The sequence below is a fragment of the Alosa alosa genome, chromosome 12 (genome assembly GCF_017589495.1).
Source record: "Alosa alosa isolate M-15738 ecotype Scorff River chromosome 12, AALO_Geno_1.1, whole genome shotgun sequence".
Classification (NCBI taxonomy): Eukaryota; Metazoa; Chordata; class Actinopteri; order Clupeiformes; family Clupeidae; genus Alosa; species Alosa alosa.
Genome location: NC_063200.1, coordinates 9,135,475 through 9,151,595, shown reverse-complemented (window position 1 = coordinate 9,151,595; position 16,121 = coordinate 9,135,475). Strand labels below are relative to the sequence as shown.

The 16,121-nt window shown below is 41.6% G+C and overlaps 1 protein-coding gene across 6 annotated transcripts in view; it reads left to right on the top strand.

The window, feature by feature from the left end:
* slc4a4b (solute carrier family 4 member 4b) overlaps positions 1-10,686 on the top strand; it is a 33,411-nt gene extending 22,725 nt beyond the window's left edge. For 3 of the 6 annotated variants that reach the window (XM_048258351.1, XM_048258350.1, XM_048258347.1), the window contains 13 exons: positions 1,815-2,083; positions 2,783-2,844; positions 3,639-3,827; positions 4,663-4,776; positions 5,180-5,341; positions 5,459-5,637; positions 5,846-5,918; positions 6,900-6,968; positions 7,110-7,283; positions 7,379-7,540; positions 7,773-7,866; positions 8,535-8,605; positions 8,828-10,686. In XM_048258351.1, the coding sequence (XP_048114308.1) occupies positions 1,815-2,083; positions 2,783-2,844; positions 3,639-3,827; positions 4,663-4,776; positions 5,180-5,341; positions 5,459-5,637; positions 5,846-5,918; positions 6,900-6,968; positions 7,110-7,283; positions 7,379-7,540; positions 7,773-7,866; positions 8,535-8,569 (1,582 nt within the window). In that variant the 3' untranslated portion in view covers positions 8,570-8,605; positions 8,828-10,686. The remainder of the gene's footprint in view (positions 1-1,814; positions 2,084-2,782; positions 2,845-3,638; positions 3,828-4,662; positions 4,777-5,179; positions 5,342-5,458; positions 5,638-5,845; positions 5,919-6,899; positions 6,969-7,109; positions 7,284-7,378; positions 7,541-7,772; positions 7,867-8,534; positions 8,606-8,827) is intronic. The other 3 variants (XM_048258349.1, XM_048258348.1, XM_048258345.1) reach the window with 1 other exon arrangement.
* The last annotated feature ends 5,435 nt before the right edge of the window (positions 10,687-16,121 follow it).

Sequence of the window (16,121 nt, the reverse complement as noted above, 5' to 3'; positions counted from 1 at the left end):
ACGATTGACTGAAGTCACCGGGCCAGGGCTGATTGTTTGTTCATTTCCACTTGCTCTCATTGTTTGCTTCCTGCTCTGAGGCCCTCCAGTCTTTCGCTGCATTTCAGAGGTAGCTTGGCTCCGCCCGCCAGGCTATTGCTCCCAGCTCAGTTTCCCAGCTACCATAGATTATTTATTGATTACCGTGATCAGAAAACAAGTAAGAATATATTATGATGTAGACCTGGTACTGTTTTAAAGTACAGGGGAGGCTCATGTTAATTCATAGGTCAGGTCCATGTCAATTTATGACTCTTCTTACCTTTTAGTTACATTTCATAAACAACTTCTGTTCCTTTTTACATATTTGTCCTTTTCTACTCTCCCTCTCCTCTCTGTCCTTTTGCCTCTTGTCTTTCTCTCTCTCTTTCCTCGAGTAAGGTCAGACTCCTCTAAAGTTACTGCATGTCTGTTATGTTCCATTATGAATAATTTAATCTGATTTCATTTCGATGTCTGGATGAGGCAGAGCCAGTGCCCCCCTTCCTATCTGGTTTCCATTATGTCCTCTAAGCCAATGGACAGATGCCTGTAACTAATCTCACAGGCTTACATCTATACAGATCATTCACTAATGTTTAATCAATCATTTTCACGCTTACATTCTTGAACTGTATTTTTTTAAAATGTGCTATATTCTTCTATTATAAGACACTGCCATAGTCCAAATATTTTTTTCCTTAATGGTGGAATTAGTAAACTTGGTTTAGTTCACTTTTAGAATACAGTATCTGGCAATTTCTCCTCGTGAGGCAGTTATGCAAATGCATTAACTGATGATTGTGTGTACATACCTAGATAGATAGATAGATAGATAGATAGATAGATAGATAGATAGATTTAGCTGTATTGATCCCCAAGGGGAAATTCAAGGTCCCATGCAGTAGCTTATGACACCAAACACAACAACATAAACAGGATGATAAAAAACAAATCCACATGACTAAAATGAACAGTAAAAGACACTAAAGATACTAAAACAAGGATCCACATGAATGTACTGTACTGTATAAGCATGAATGATCCACATGAATGTAATGTAATGTATAAGCATCAGGCACTTGCAGTGACAGGGTAGGGACTGACCCTGTGATTCAATATGTCATTGTAAGGTGCTCAGTAAGGTGTGTGTCATTTTGATAGTGCAAATAAGTCCAACAGTGCAACAGTGCAGGGATAAAGTCTAGTGACCAGTATTAAATATGGACAATATAATAGAAAAATGTAAGCATAGTGATATAACAGTTATAGTATAATTACATGGACAAAATGGAGAAAAAATTAAACATAGTAATATAAGAATTATAGCAGCAGTGCAAAGATAGCTTTGCAGTAATAGGGTATCAGCCATTGGTCAAGTATGATGTGATGTTAGACCACAGTCCAGACTGGGAGATGGAGGGAGGGGTTGTACATACAGTATGGGCTAATATAGTCAGTAAACAGTGTAGACAGTGTAAGCAGTAACACAGTGGGCTAGTGGACTGCCAGTACAGTCAGAGGTCATGGAAGTGTAAGTGTAGAGAGAGGTGTGGCAGCAGATAGACTATCTCTCCTTTTCCTTTAAGTGAAGCATTGAAGAGTTGTATGGCCCTGGGGGACAAATGACTTCTTCAGTCTGTCTACCTGTATTGGGAACACCAAAGGAAGGAGGCACAGAGGTTGAACCGTCAACCTTGACAATATGATCGTCTTTGTATGAATGTTGCTGTGAAGAGCGATGTTAATTATTTGGGACACGAGAAGAACTGGTTTCTGCTCACCCTGTTCTCCAGAGACCACGGCTTCGACTACCTGGAATTCCGCCTGTGGATTGGCCTGTGGTCCGCCTTCCTGACCCTTGTCCTCGTCGCCACGGATGCCAGCTTCCTGGTCCAGTACTTCACCCGTTTCACGGAGGAAGGCTTCTCGGCGCTCATCAGCTTCATCTTCATCTACGACGCCTTCAAGAAGATGCTGAAGCTCGCCCACCACCACCCCATCGACTCGGACTTCGACGTGGACCGGGTCACTCAGTACTACTGCCACTGTGCCCCCCCTGACGGTAAGCAAGGCTGATGAACGTGGATGTGTCACTGGAGCATGATGTGCTTCATGCTGCTCAGCTGGTTCAGCAAGGTGCCACAAACACACGAACGCGGATGATGGGAAAATGTGATTAATTGAATCTGACACTGCATATTTAGATTCAGTTACAATGAAATAGGCTGTGATAGTCTGTGACTTTGTGATGGATTCCTGGCAATGGTTCCATTTCAACACCCTTGTAATCAGAGGGTGAGTTGTGAGTTATCAAGTTGGCAGCGGCTCTGTGACCACAGGCCTTCCCGCAAAAAGAGGGCAGACTTGTCCCGGTCCAGCCAATATTCCACCTGTAATACTGTGTTGTGTACTCAGAGATAGTGATGTTGACACACAATGTGATGGTATCTTTATTTTGTGTGTTGCATGTCAAACCCATAGCAACAGATAAGCAATCAGCTTGCACAGCACCGGGGCGCTTGGTTTCCGTCTACACTATCAATAGGCCGTGATAGATCAGATTTTGCAACACAAAACCGACTATTCTGTTATGAAACATCTGGACTGTTTGGCCTACTGTGTTTTCACATCCTTGACATCAAACAAACCAATGGCATGACAGTGAAATATTTGCACTGATATGATTACTGCTCAATTTCCCTTATCTTTTGAATCTTTGCATGTAAGAATTGGTCAGAAAAAGTGTTTTTAATCTTCACAGGGAACAGTACAGGATTACAGAATGAAGTCCTGGATCCATGGGTGGTGAACAGCACTGATCAGGTGTGTGTGTGTGTGTGTGTGTGTGTGTGTGTGTGTGTGTGTGTGTGTGTGTGTGTGTGTGTGTGTGTGCATGTGTGTGTGTGCGCGTGTTTGTGGGTGTGTGTATGGGTATGTGTTTTTATGTTTGTCCGTCAGTGTGTATTTGATTTAAAGTGAGGGGGGTAATGTTCTCTTGTCTTAGAACATTACCAGTGGCATTCTATGGCTGCGTTCAACCTCCCTGGGGAGGTCACAGCACAGTGCTTTCATATATATCCCACCCTGCAAATGGGAGGCAGCGAATCGCAGAGGCCACTGAAATGTGATGCTACCAACAGAGACCATGACACAGCGTCCATTAGGGGGAAATGTGACAGTTGTTTCCTTCTCTACTCCGTAGTGCTTGATTTGCTCTCAAAAACAAACTTATGTTTATTATAGTGTATTAATCAGTTATTAATCCGTCACCTTTTGGTCATTAGTCAGTAAATCCTTTAATAACTCGGATTGAAAAACTCACACCCGCAGCCTCACCAGCTTTCCCCTGTAATCACCATCTGTTTACTGGGAGAGACATACTGTACGCTATCATGTGTCTCTTAGAATCTATCTATTATATTCAAGGTGTGAAACACAATATTAAAATTGTGTTTTAATATATACATGCCACACATCATGACTATATATCGGCTTTTACAGTATTTGCATTACATATAATATATTTATTATCACAGAGAAGCAGCAACTCTGTTGTCGTTGTTTGTGTGTAATCTTGTGTTTGCTGACATTGTTCTGTCTGTCCGTGTGTCTGGCAGCAACATCTGAATACCACGTGGGCGTCCCTGACCAAGACCGAGTGCGCGCACTATGGAGGTCAGCTGGTAGGGCAGGCCTGTGGGTTTGTCCCTGACATCACCCTCATGTCTTTTATCTTGTTCCTGGGCACCTACGCTTGCTCCATGGGCCTGAAGAAGTTCAAGACCAGCAGGTTCTTCCCCACTATGGTAAGAGATTGTCTAAGTAGAACATGGTCATGAAGTATGTTTTTTACTAGCAGGTCTTCTCTCTCTCTCCTCTGTCTCTGTCTCTCTATCTTTCTCTCCGTCTCTCTCTATCTCTCTCTCTGTCTCTCTTCTCTCTATATGCCTGCACCCATGCCCACACACACGCACAAACACACACACACTCAGTAGAACACTCTATAAATATCAGAGTTCTCTCCAGGGAACAGGTCACTTTACTTACCAGCTTCGACTGCCAAGAGCGCATCATGCATCTCATATAAACTACAACTCCACACACACACACACACACACACACACACGCTTCAGTTTCACCCATTCACTGAATCATGGGTGGCCTAACCTGTTGAGTTTCTCCTGAAGGTCATGCTACTGCAACTTCACCTGCTGAGTTTGCATCTGTTCTGCTGCAGGTCTGTGTATAGACAGATCTATAGACCCTCTCAAGAGAGTTCCATTATCAGCATCATAGTTGGCCCCACAAGACTTCCATTTTAACATTCCATATGTTATCTTAATGCAGAGGAAGTAGATTGGGACCCAAATAGAACGTTCAAGCATTGTTTTTGTTTTTATTGTTGAAATGGTCTATACACATACCCATACTGAGAGAATGCCTTATCATTTGCTATAGCACAACAGCTTCACCTAGCCAGGACTGCAGAGGTGGAGACAGGTGGCCACCTTTTAGCATGGGCCATTTTTTTATAGCCAAGGAAATTGGTCAAGCATAATCGATCTGCATAATCGTTTTGGTTATGTCAACACAGCACTGTTATATCATTATTAAAATGTGTGCGCTGTCTTTGTTGTGCAGGTGCGTAAGCTTATTAGTGATTTTGCCATCATTCTGGCCATTCTCATCTTCTGTGGAGTCGATGCCCTGGTCGGAGTGGACACACCCAAACTCCTCGTGCCAAGCGAATTTAAGGTGAGGGCTTGTGTTTGAGTCTACCTTTTTATCTGGGCCTGAACTGAGTGTACTGTAGTCAGATGGACCAACATGCTGTTTGGTGTTTCATCTCTATTTAATAAACATTTTCTGACATTTTGAGATCTCTCAGAAAGTCCTTTGGGGAAGACGTCTGCTTTTCTCATCAGGGTCTAAATAGGCGTCTGGGTCTGACTGGTGTAATAATTAATCCCTGCTATTTGAGTACGGCATCACACTTCAGCTGAACCCATAACACCCAGCCAACTCAGATCCTGTTCTCAATTTCTGTTTTAATATCAATCTGTTAGTCTCATATGAATTTGCATAAACTAATCACAACATTTGGGGGTTAAGAAAACAATGGGGAACTTCACACAAGCATTGTGTTCTCTTGTCCTAGCCAACGAGCTCTGCTCGGGGCTGGTTCGTGCCCCCCTTCGGAAAGAACCCCTGGTGGGTGTACCTGGCTGCCAGCCTCCCTGCACTGCTGGTCACCATCCTGGTGTTCATGGACCAGCAGATCACAGCGGTCATCGTCAACAGAAAGGAACACAAACTTAAGGTCAGCATAAAATACAGCTGTTTAGCTGATAATGACAGTGCAGGGTATTGCATTTTCCCACCAAATGATTAACAATAAGTGTGTGTGTGTGTGTGTTCCTCCATCCTCTGTCTACAGAAAGGTGCAGGGTATCACTTGGACTTGTTCTTGGTGGCTATTCTCATGATAATTTGCTCCTTCATGGGGCTACCGTGGTATGTGGCAGCCACGGTCATCTCCATCGCCCATATCGACTCACTGAAGATGGAGACGGAGACCTCTGCCCCTGGAGAGGCTCCCAAATTCCTGGGTGTCAGGTTAGTTGGGGTTGGAGGAGCTGGGAGACTCAGAGAGGTTGAGACAGTAGCTGTTTACTAGAAATTGGAGAGCACCTCATAGTACAGTTATGAAAAGTTCTATTATAGATTTTTATGGTAGTAAATGTTGATGTGAAATTCTACTGTGATGTCCAAAAACTATTTCAAACATATCAGGTGTAATGGGCTTCTTTGCTTCTTTAAACAGGGAACAGCGAGTGACTGGCATCATTGTCTTCATTCTGACTGGGCTCTCTGTGTTCATGGCCCCAATCCTAAAGGTACTCACTCCAGAACAGAATGTGTGACTAGTCCTCTTCAGAGAGAGGAAGACACCTATTAATGCTTCATGTCAATAATTCCACAGAAGTGTGGTAATCCCGCTGTCATCTGGGCACTCAAAATGTATTTCAAAATTAATTTCACAGTATTTAACAAAGCCATTATTCCTATTTGGTAATTTGTGAAATGTTCTAGTAGGGATACAGTATGTCTACCACCTAGGGTTAGTGTTAGGGTTAGGGTTACGGTTGATGTCATATTTACACATGATGTATGTGGCATAGGCAGTCAGGTCATTTTAGTTGCTGAAGAACCTATTGGCAGACGAACAGGGATAAACACCACTTATAATCCACCGTTTATACGTGATGGGTCTGTCCTTCTAATGGGCAGTTTTAGAACTACATGTAGGATCTATGTGGTGTACGTACTGTAGCTCTTTACTTCTGAACGATTAAAGACCTACTAAGGCTTACCAGTGCAGTCATGACGACACACAACTATACAGCTCACAAGACAAAAGTATAAAATAGATATATAGTTCATGACATTAGGTTTAAGATGTTTGAGTGTGATGTGAGGTTGAAGAGTGTGGAGTGATTTGTAATGTTTTAGTGTCATTTGTGGAAAGAGGTTGTGTGTGTGTGTGTGTGTGGAGGATCTTGAACCTTGACCTACTCAAACAGACTCTTGGCAGGTTGGCCCCACACATTCTAGCAAATTCTAGAGAAATGTAAAGCCGTGCTGTTATATACTTAAATGAATGTGTCCAATTTGTCATAAATTACAGTATGAGCAACTTTGTACTTGACCAAGTTCCATTTATGAAAAGGTTGGACAATTGTTTCATTGTGTAACAATTTTAAAGTCTTAACATATCCATATTAGTTTTCAAAGTCCAACAATATGATTACTGCATTTCCTACCTTTTTGGTTCAACTTCATCATTTCACCTGCTTCATTTTGTATTTTCTGATCAGTTTATCCCGATGCCTGTGCTCTATGGAGTTTTCCTCTATATGGGAGTTGCATCACTGAATGGTGTTCAGGTAAGAACCAAAACTAGATTTTAAATACACACACACACACACACACACACACACACACACACACACACACACACACACACACACAGCTCTTATCTTAATGTACTGTATGTCTTAGCTACTTGCCTCGTCTTCTGTGTCTAGTTTATGGACCGTCTGCAGCTGCTTTTAATGCCAGCGAAGCATCAGCCTGATCTGATCTACCTGCGCCATGTTCCCCTGAGACGCATCCACCTGTTCACCTTCATTCAAGTGCTCTGCCTGGCCCTGCTGTGGGTGCTCAAGTCCACCGTGGCGGCTATTATATTCCCGGTCATGGTAAGAGTAAGGAGTGCAGCATGGCGCCCCAACTGATCCTGACACAGTTGGATGCCGTCAGCTCTCACAGTCTCTTTGTTTCCTCCCACCTCTAGATCTTGGCACTGGTGGCAGTGAGGAAGGCCATGGACTGGCTCTTCTCCCAGCATGACCTCAGCTACCTAGACGACGTCATGCCTGAAAAAGACAAGAAGAAGAAGGAGGATGAGAAGAAAAAGAAGAAAAAGAAGGGAAGCATCGACAGCATGATGAACGATGTAAGTTTGAGTTTTGCTGATTCATCAAATACCTTTAAGATTATTTTCATGTAATGATTGTTAGTTGTGGTCAGTCAGCCACACAGTGCATTTAGAGTTTTTGCATTGTAGTTGTAACTCTGTAACAGCCTAGCAGAGTTGACCTTAGGCATAGTTTGAGGGAGGTCAAAGGTTACGACTTAGTTGACACTGCAGACCAGGTCATCACAGAGAACATTTCCCACATCCACAGTCTGACTGCCATCTCCATGACAACATACCAAGTATTAAAATCTCCATGGATATGATGGAGCAGGAGGCCATGTTGGGCGACGAGGCCTCAGACAGTGAGTAACGGCTCTCAAGGGTCACCGTTCCCACTGACCCCACTCTCCGAACTTGCTCCTCTGAGCAATCTCTTCCTTCCATGTTTTATATTTATCTGAACTATAGGCCCTTTCAACAATAAAAACAAAAACAATGCTTGAACGTTCTATTTGGTTCCCAATCTACTTCCTCTGCATTAACATAACATATGGAATGTTAAAACGGAAGCCTTGTGTGGCCAACTATGATGCTGATAATAGAACTCTCTTGAAAGGGTCCATAGGCCCTTTCAACAATAAAAACAAAAACAATGCTTGAACGTTCTATTTGGTTCCCAATCTACTTCCTCTGCATTAAGATAACATATGGAATGTTAAAAAGGAAGCCTTGTGGGGCCAACTATGATGCTGATAATAGAACTCTCTTGAAAGGGTCTATATCATCTGCTTTTCTCCAATGCTCTTGCTGCCTCTGCCTCTGCCTCTGCTCAGGCCTGCCGCCCACAGAGATAGGCTGCCTTTCCCCCTCTCCTGTCCAATTTCACTAACACTCTGTGTCTTTTGATTAATCTTTTAGGCCTCTGCTGTGAAGCATGGTCTTTTAACCGATATTAACCTCTTAAACCTTTCTTCTTTCTTAATTTAATAATGCCCTCCAGCCATTGACATGCTATCTGTTTGTTCCACAGGAAATAAATCCTCCTCTCTCCTCTCTCCCTATTGATGGGATGCACTTTTTCCAACCCAAGTCCAAGTTCAGGTAAGGGTTTCTCACGAGAACAATGAAAGAGTCAAACGTGTGCGTGGGATCACAATGTTTTTGATACAGAAAATGAAGTCACAGTGCATTGATCAGATAATGAAGATGTGTAATTGGCAGTGCATGGTTGCCAAGAGTATTGTGTGTGAAAGACTGAGGAGGGGAGGCTGAGGGAGTAAACATACAAGTTGGGTTGTGACATTTGTTGTCTGTCTGCTGCAGTAAGCTTGGAAACCCCTTCAAGAACTCTGTGCCTCAGATTAGGATAGACCTGGAGCCAGAAGAGGAGCGCTATTTCTGGAAAGCTCCATCCTCGGAAACGTCTCTCTGAAGCCACATGCTGTCCTGCCAGACTTATCTCACACAACTCTACTGAAGGACTCTTTAAAAGCAATGCTCTTACCTAGTCGTTAGTCGTTTAGTCATATTGAATGAGTTAGTGGAATGCTGTATGGCAGTGGTGAGAGAATGAAGATGTAATCATTTTGAAGCTTAAAATCTGAAAGCCGTACCTCTCCTTGACACTATGCAGAACAAATGGGAAGGTATCGGGGTGTGTAGCTCTTGAAAATCACTGTAGCGAAGGTATTTGTGACATTGCAAATGCTTACATGTGCACATACTGTAGTACTGTATGACTTTTAGGATTTATTTTATTTTATTTGATTAATTTTTGATTGCTTTACAAAACCAACTTATCCAAGGAGTTCAAATCTCTTCTAAGGTCAGTATTGGTCACAAAGAACACCATGATGTGTATGTAAGGTTAATTCAGCTCACTGTAAAATGTCTTCATTTTTCCTTTTCTCTTATTTATTTAATTCTTTTACTATGCAAACTATTCCTTTTGTGGAGCCAAAGTGGTTTGTGAGAAACAGGTCTACTGTTTGTATGTATACATTTTATTGGAACTTTTCCTGTGTTTGAAGACACAGTCCTGGTGTTTCCTGTAGTGGGGAAGTGTACACATTTTTTTTGTAGCTCTACCTCTTGTAATCTTGACTTTTAGGTGCCAGCCATTCAAAGTCTGAGGACAAACATTTATTTATGCAACCATGTATGCATTTTAAATTCATATGATCTGGGTTTTTCTTGATTTTTTTAATCATTGGCTCAGTACTGGATATTTCTTTTTTAAGATTCTCTCTAAGATTTCAAGCATGTAATAAACTAAGAGATTATTTGTATAAAACAACACTATGTGACCCTGGCGTATCATATGTTGTTGAAACATCAACACCTGATTTGTTTTTGTCTACGTACTTTGGAGTTGTTAATTACTTTCAATTTATTATTGTCTGTGGGGATTTTTAATGTATTATTTTTTAAGAAGTGATTTAGATACAGTATTGTCTTTTTTACTTGCATAACTAATTGATTATTGACTGTGAGGTTGTAAAGCACAGAGGAGGTTGTTGGTATGTTATTTGCTGCAAGTACAAATGTGGTGTAGGTAAAAGAAATGTAATCCTCAGCAAAGGGTGACAATCACTGATCAGCATACATTACCTGCCATGTAGCACTTCAGTCCAGCTGATTCAGTAACATTGGGCAAGTCTCTACAATCTTAACCTTGTGTAAATCACAGGGTATATTATGTCAACCATAGATTTAAATTAGGCATGTCATACAAATGTGACTAGATTTGTTTAAGGTCTTGTGAGCAATATTCACAAGATTAGGATTGATTTGAAGGATCATGTTCCAGAGCTCTGTTCAATATTATTCTACAATATTCAGCACAGTAATCCTTACATAGGTCATCTGTCAGCAGCTGTATATGTGTGTATTTTCTCTGCCTACTGTATTATACCATATCACCACTTTGTGACAATGAAGGTATTGTAATTAAAATTAATTAATCAAAACACCCATTGCTGGTTTAAAGAATCAAGTGCAGTAATCTATAACGTGATGCATTGTGCACAGGAAGTAATCAAACCAGATGAATACAATAATCAAGATGTGACAGTTTTGTAGCATCTTTGAAGGACTACACACCTCTGATCAAATGTTTTTTATTGACATTCATATATTAACTTGAGATGTATGTCATAAATAAAATGACTGATAAAATGAAAGATTGGGTTCATGTTTTTTGCATGTTCTGAATGATCAGATTCTCTAAATACCAAAACTGCATTTGTTTTCTGTTTATGTTTGAGAAAACTATCAGACAACTGAACAATACTAATGACACACACACACACACATAAGTCTACACAAAACATAGAAGTCACAAACAAACACTAGTTTATAATGTTTATAATTATAGTGTTTATAGTTATTTATAAGTGTATACTAACCTCAGGCCCGTCACTAGAAGGCAAGCAAACCAAGCAATTGCTTGGGGCCCCGAGCTGGCCAGGGGCCCCAAGACAACGACAAACTGTGAGCGCCCCTTTGATAGTCAATGCAGTAAAGTGCAACGACACTGTTACCGGTAATACCGGGATCCCACTCAAGGGGGCCCCTCTCCGTAGTCGCTGACAGCAGCCAGCCAGCCAGGTTCGTGATCTCTGCTGCCGCGAAAATATAAAACCTCGGCAGTCATAATGAAGCGGAGTTATGCGTCCGGAAGCCAGAAAAGAAAGAAGAGAAAGGAAGAGGATGACAAGAAAAAACAAGATAGTGGTAAGTGATAAATTACACTGGATAAAATAGCTCTACTTGTCTTGTACAAATGGTGTAATGTCGCAGCAGGAAGGCTAGTCTAGCAAAAAATGTTTATGTTAACTACCTGCCTGACGGCCCATGCTGCTTGTAACAAACTAGAACAGTTAGCGCAACTTTTTTTTTCCGAACGGACGGAATATGGTTACATATTGTAATATGTGTATTAACGGGATAAGGAAGACGCAGATCTGTTCCAGAATCACCGGTTCCGCTCTCCTGGTTTGATTGAATCCTACCTCACAGGACGCTCGTTTAACGTATCATGGCTTGGTCAGCTATCTGCACCTCACCATCTCACCACAGGGGTCCCTCAGGGCTCAGTGCTAGGCCCCCTTCTCTTTGCTATCTACACCAGCGGTCCCCAACCACCGGGCCAGACATTCCTAACCGGCTGTTGCCTACGACATGAGTTTAAAAAAAAAAAAGCATGCAAACTAAACTCAATTTAATTCCCAATAATGTCACGTTTTTACATGACATAGGCCTATATGCAGTTGTTTGATTGCACGCCTGTTTGCATTTTGCAAGGTCTATTTTTTAACGTCTGTCTGTCCCGCCTTCAACACTTTACATATTGCCTTTAGCGCTGCGCAGCCTCAGGTGAGCTCACTTCACTTGATCAGTTCTTGGCGAACGGTAGTGTCACACGAAGTTAGCTAAACTGCTAGAATGAGTAGGGGCACAGCTACCCATTTTTTGAGGGTATGCAACAACAAATTGGCGCAAATAAAAGTGCAGTATGAGCATGGTAGCCACCTAGCTATCTGAATGGAATATAGGCTGTTTCAATCAGCATATGCTTAGCAAACGCTAGTTAGTCTGGTAACATGAATAACATCAGTGGCGCAAAAAGTGGGTATGCGCTATATGCGGCGCATAGGGGCGCAGAACCATGGGGGTGCCAAAGCGATGGTAAAAATAATAATATATTTGGTGTATTCTATATGTAGCTACTGTTGTACGTTTCTAAATCATTTCTGCATTTCCTCAACGTTAAATAAAATTTTAGAGGACTAGAGTAGACGCCCTATCTCATAAGATTCTATCATAGAATTTTGACATAGAAGAGGGAATTGGGGCGCTGTGAGCGCTGAGTGAGCAGGTAGGAGTAGTGAGTTTTCGTCTATGGAAAAAGATGGATAAAGCAAAAAAGCTGTCGGGGGCTAAAATAGAAAAAGAAAGGGAAAATGAGGTGGCATATCAAAGGATGCGACAGTAGTTAAATAAGTGGATGGTGAAAGCAACAGGTAGGATTTAAAGTGTGACGTCTGTGCCTGGAAGCACACGTTTCATGTTATTATTATTTTTTTTGCCATTATTATAACATGAACATGAAACGTGTGCTTCCAGGCACAAGATATACTACCCAACTTCTGGTTCAGGTAATAGTCATCTAACGACTTGACTACTGCAACGCCCTCCTGACAGGTCTCCCAGTCTGCGCAGTGAAACCCCTTCAGATGATCCAGAACGCGGCGGCGCGCCTGGTCTACAACCAACCCAAAAGGACGAGGCTGAAGTTTGCACCACTTTCAGATCGCGGGGGAGTTAATTTTCCATTCCACCTTAAATATTGCAATTTTATACCACAAGGGGCCAGTGTTGACCGCAAATCCGCGATAACAAAGGCATGTGCCTGTTGCAGATGAACAGGCATTGTTCACAGACGTTCAAAAGCCTGTATCTTTTTTCTGTTGACTCCATTGCCGAATGTTTTGATAAATGCTGCCTTTTGTGTTCTATTAAATAATTTGGTAATTTAGAAGGGGTGTAGAGGGTGGCAGATTATGTAGTTTTTTCTTTATTTTCTGTGCTGGATCTTTTGATACATGTTGTGTTATGTTTTCTATTAAATCATTTTGTACATATTGCAGTGGGGTAGTTGGTAGCAGATTTTGATGTTTTTCTACAGTAAATGTATACCCGGTATACCAAGTAAATGTATAATTGCAGAATTTCAGCACTAAAACAGCCACAATCATCTCAAGAAGGATTTTGCAAGGGATCTTTCACCACATTCTGAAACTACACTCTCTCCTCTTTCCAATGACACCCCACTTGTGAAATTCTATGGTGGAAAATGGCCTTTTTTCCCTTTGAAAATATAGTATGTATTTGTGAAATTGCAGAATTTCAGTACTTGAACAGCGACAGATATCCCATGAAGGATTTTGCAAGGGATATTTCACCACATTCTGAAACTTCACTCTCTCCTCTTTCCAATGACACCCCACTTGTGAAATTTTATGGTGGAAAATGGCATATTTAGCCCCTTTGAATATATAGTATATATTTGTGAAATTGAAAAATTTCAGCACTTGAACAGCGACAGACATCCCATAATGACACCTCACTTTCATGACATTCTTTCTTTCTATGGAAAAATGAACTTTTTGCTCTTAGAACATATAATATGTATTTGTGAAATTGCAGAATTTCAGCACTTGAACAGCTACACACATTCCAATGACAACCCCCATGTGAAACCCCCATCGCATAAAATGGCTTTTTTTTTCGATTAGAACTCCCATGGCCTATTTCTCTCATTTTTAGTGTATAAAAAACATTTTTGCAGTTTTTATACACTAAAATTGGTCCCTATTGGTCAAGACTGATTTGTTGCAAACAATTCCACCCTATATGAATAGTTGAGTGTGTCCTCTTCCAATGACATCCCCCATGAGCAATTCCATCCAAGAAAATAAATTTAATTTCAAAATCCACAAGCTATTATTCTGATGGGGGGCCAAGCAGTGAAGCTGCGAAGCATCATTACTGTTTCTACCTTTTCTTATTTGGGCCAGTAGCAAAGCCCAATTGTATATTTACGCTTTCCTATTATTCGGAACCATGCAATGTAGGCACCCATTGTGTTTGTACATTTTCCTATTATTGGGGGCCAAGCATCGAAGCTGCAAGGCACCCACTGTGTTTATATGTTTTCCCATCCTAAGAACACACAATAAATGTGGAGTCTTTTTACCACTGTGGGGGCGCTATAATCACAGGATGTAGGCTCATATATCAGCAATGCTTTTGCGTACCAAAACCAAACTTGGTACATGGACTTAGGACCCCATCCCAAGGACACACAATATATTTGGTGACCTTGGACCACTAGGAGGTACTAAAGTTACAGGAAATGAGCTCATATCTTGGCAATGCTTTCTCGTACCGAAACCAGACTTGGTTCATGGACACACAATAATGTTGGTGATGTTTGGCCACTAATGATTTAGACTCAATTTATTGTCATTGTGCAGAGTACAAAGAACTAAATTCAGACACTTCTTGCTTGCTTGCCTGCCGGTTAACACCTCACCCCTCACTCTCAGTGCAACGTGCACCTCCACCATCAAAGGCTGATGCACCCCTCCCCACAATGTGATCATGAACAATGCGACTACACTAACGCTGTTCACCAGCCACCAGTCTACAGCCACCAAATACCCCTCATCCCCCCTCCTATGGACAAGGGGAAGAGTGCTGTGAGTATCAAGTTCCTTGACTTCTCCAGTGCACCATCCAACCCCTCAGACTGGGTGAAAAACTCCTGCAGATGATTGTGGATGCTCAACTGGTATCCTGGATTGCAGAGAGCGGCCACAATTCGTCAGACTGAAGAACTGCCTCTCCGACACCATGATCAACAGCACTGGAGCTCCACAGTGAGCAGTGAGACACATGGCAAACAAACAAAGGAGCACATGGCACAAGACACAGGAAGTAAACAAAGCAAACAGGAAGACACAAGAGGAGCAGACATAACTGGAAAACAAGACAAGACAGGATCCTAACAACAAGAGCCTCCCCCCTCTTGCCTGCAGCAAATAGGTAAGGGATGTGGCCCTGTTTCTAGAATTCTGGTGAAACCCTTGCTGGGATGACACAAACATGTGTCTCTCCTTTGATGTTCTTGTGCATCATTGAAAGAATAAAATCTGAAATGTTTCCTGACATCATACTCCAAATATCATATTATTATTATATTGCTTTCTTATGTAGAGTATTAACGGAATATATTATAAGAACATTTCAATAAATATGGAAAGTCAGTATGAACCATATAGACATATTGTGACAGCCTTGCCTGGCTCCTCCTCTTGTCTGTGTTGCGTCTCTCTCTCCTACAGGTGAGCTGGGTGCAGGTGTTTGGAGGCACGCTAATTATTTCCTAGTCTGGGCTTTTAAAAGCGCTTCAATGGAGACCGGGTTGTCAACCACTTCCGCTCCGTCTCTACAGCACCATGTTGGATTTTGTTTTAGCTTATTGTGTCACCTAGACCTATATCTAATCTCCCTTTCATGTCAAAAATACTTTTTAAAAAAGAGTCCAAACAAATCTGTGCCTTCTTACAAATGAACAAAATCCAGGAACTATACCAGTCTGGCTTTCGAGCTCACCATAGTACTGAATCAGCCTTAGTTAAAGTTTTTAATGACCTCCTCATTGCTGCTGATAATGGATATGTATCAATACTGATCCTCCTGGACCTCACCTGCTGCCTTAGACCATGACATACCATAGACCCATGACATAAAGACTCAGCACTTGCTTGGTATACCATACCTTTTTAACCGAACATTTGTACAGGTCCATAATGAACATCAAATGGTGAAATATTGACTCAAGGCTCTTGCTTGGTTTTTTCCCATACCTTTTTCTCCTAGGTTCTAATTTGTACAGGTCCATAATGCATATGAACCATATACCTTTCCAGACTATGGTGAAATATTGATGTGCCTAAAGGCTTCCTATATATTTTTCCTGCTTTTGAACTCAGATGGTTTTAGGTCCTAAAAGATGAGACATATCCTATCCTCATCACAGGCTACAGTA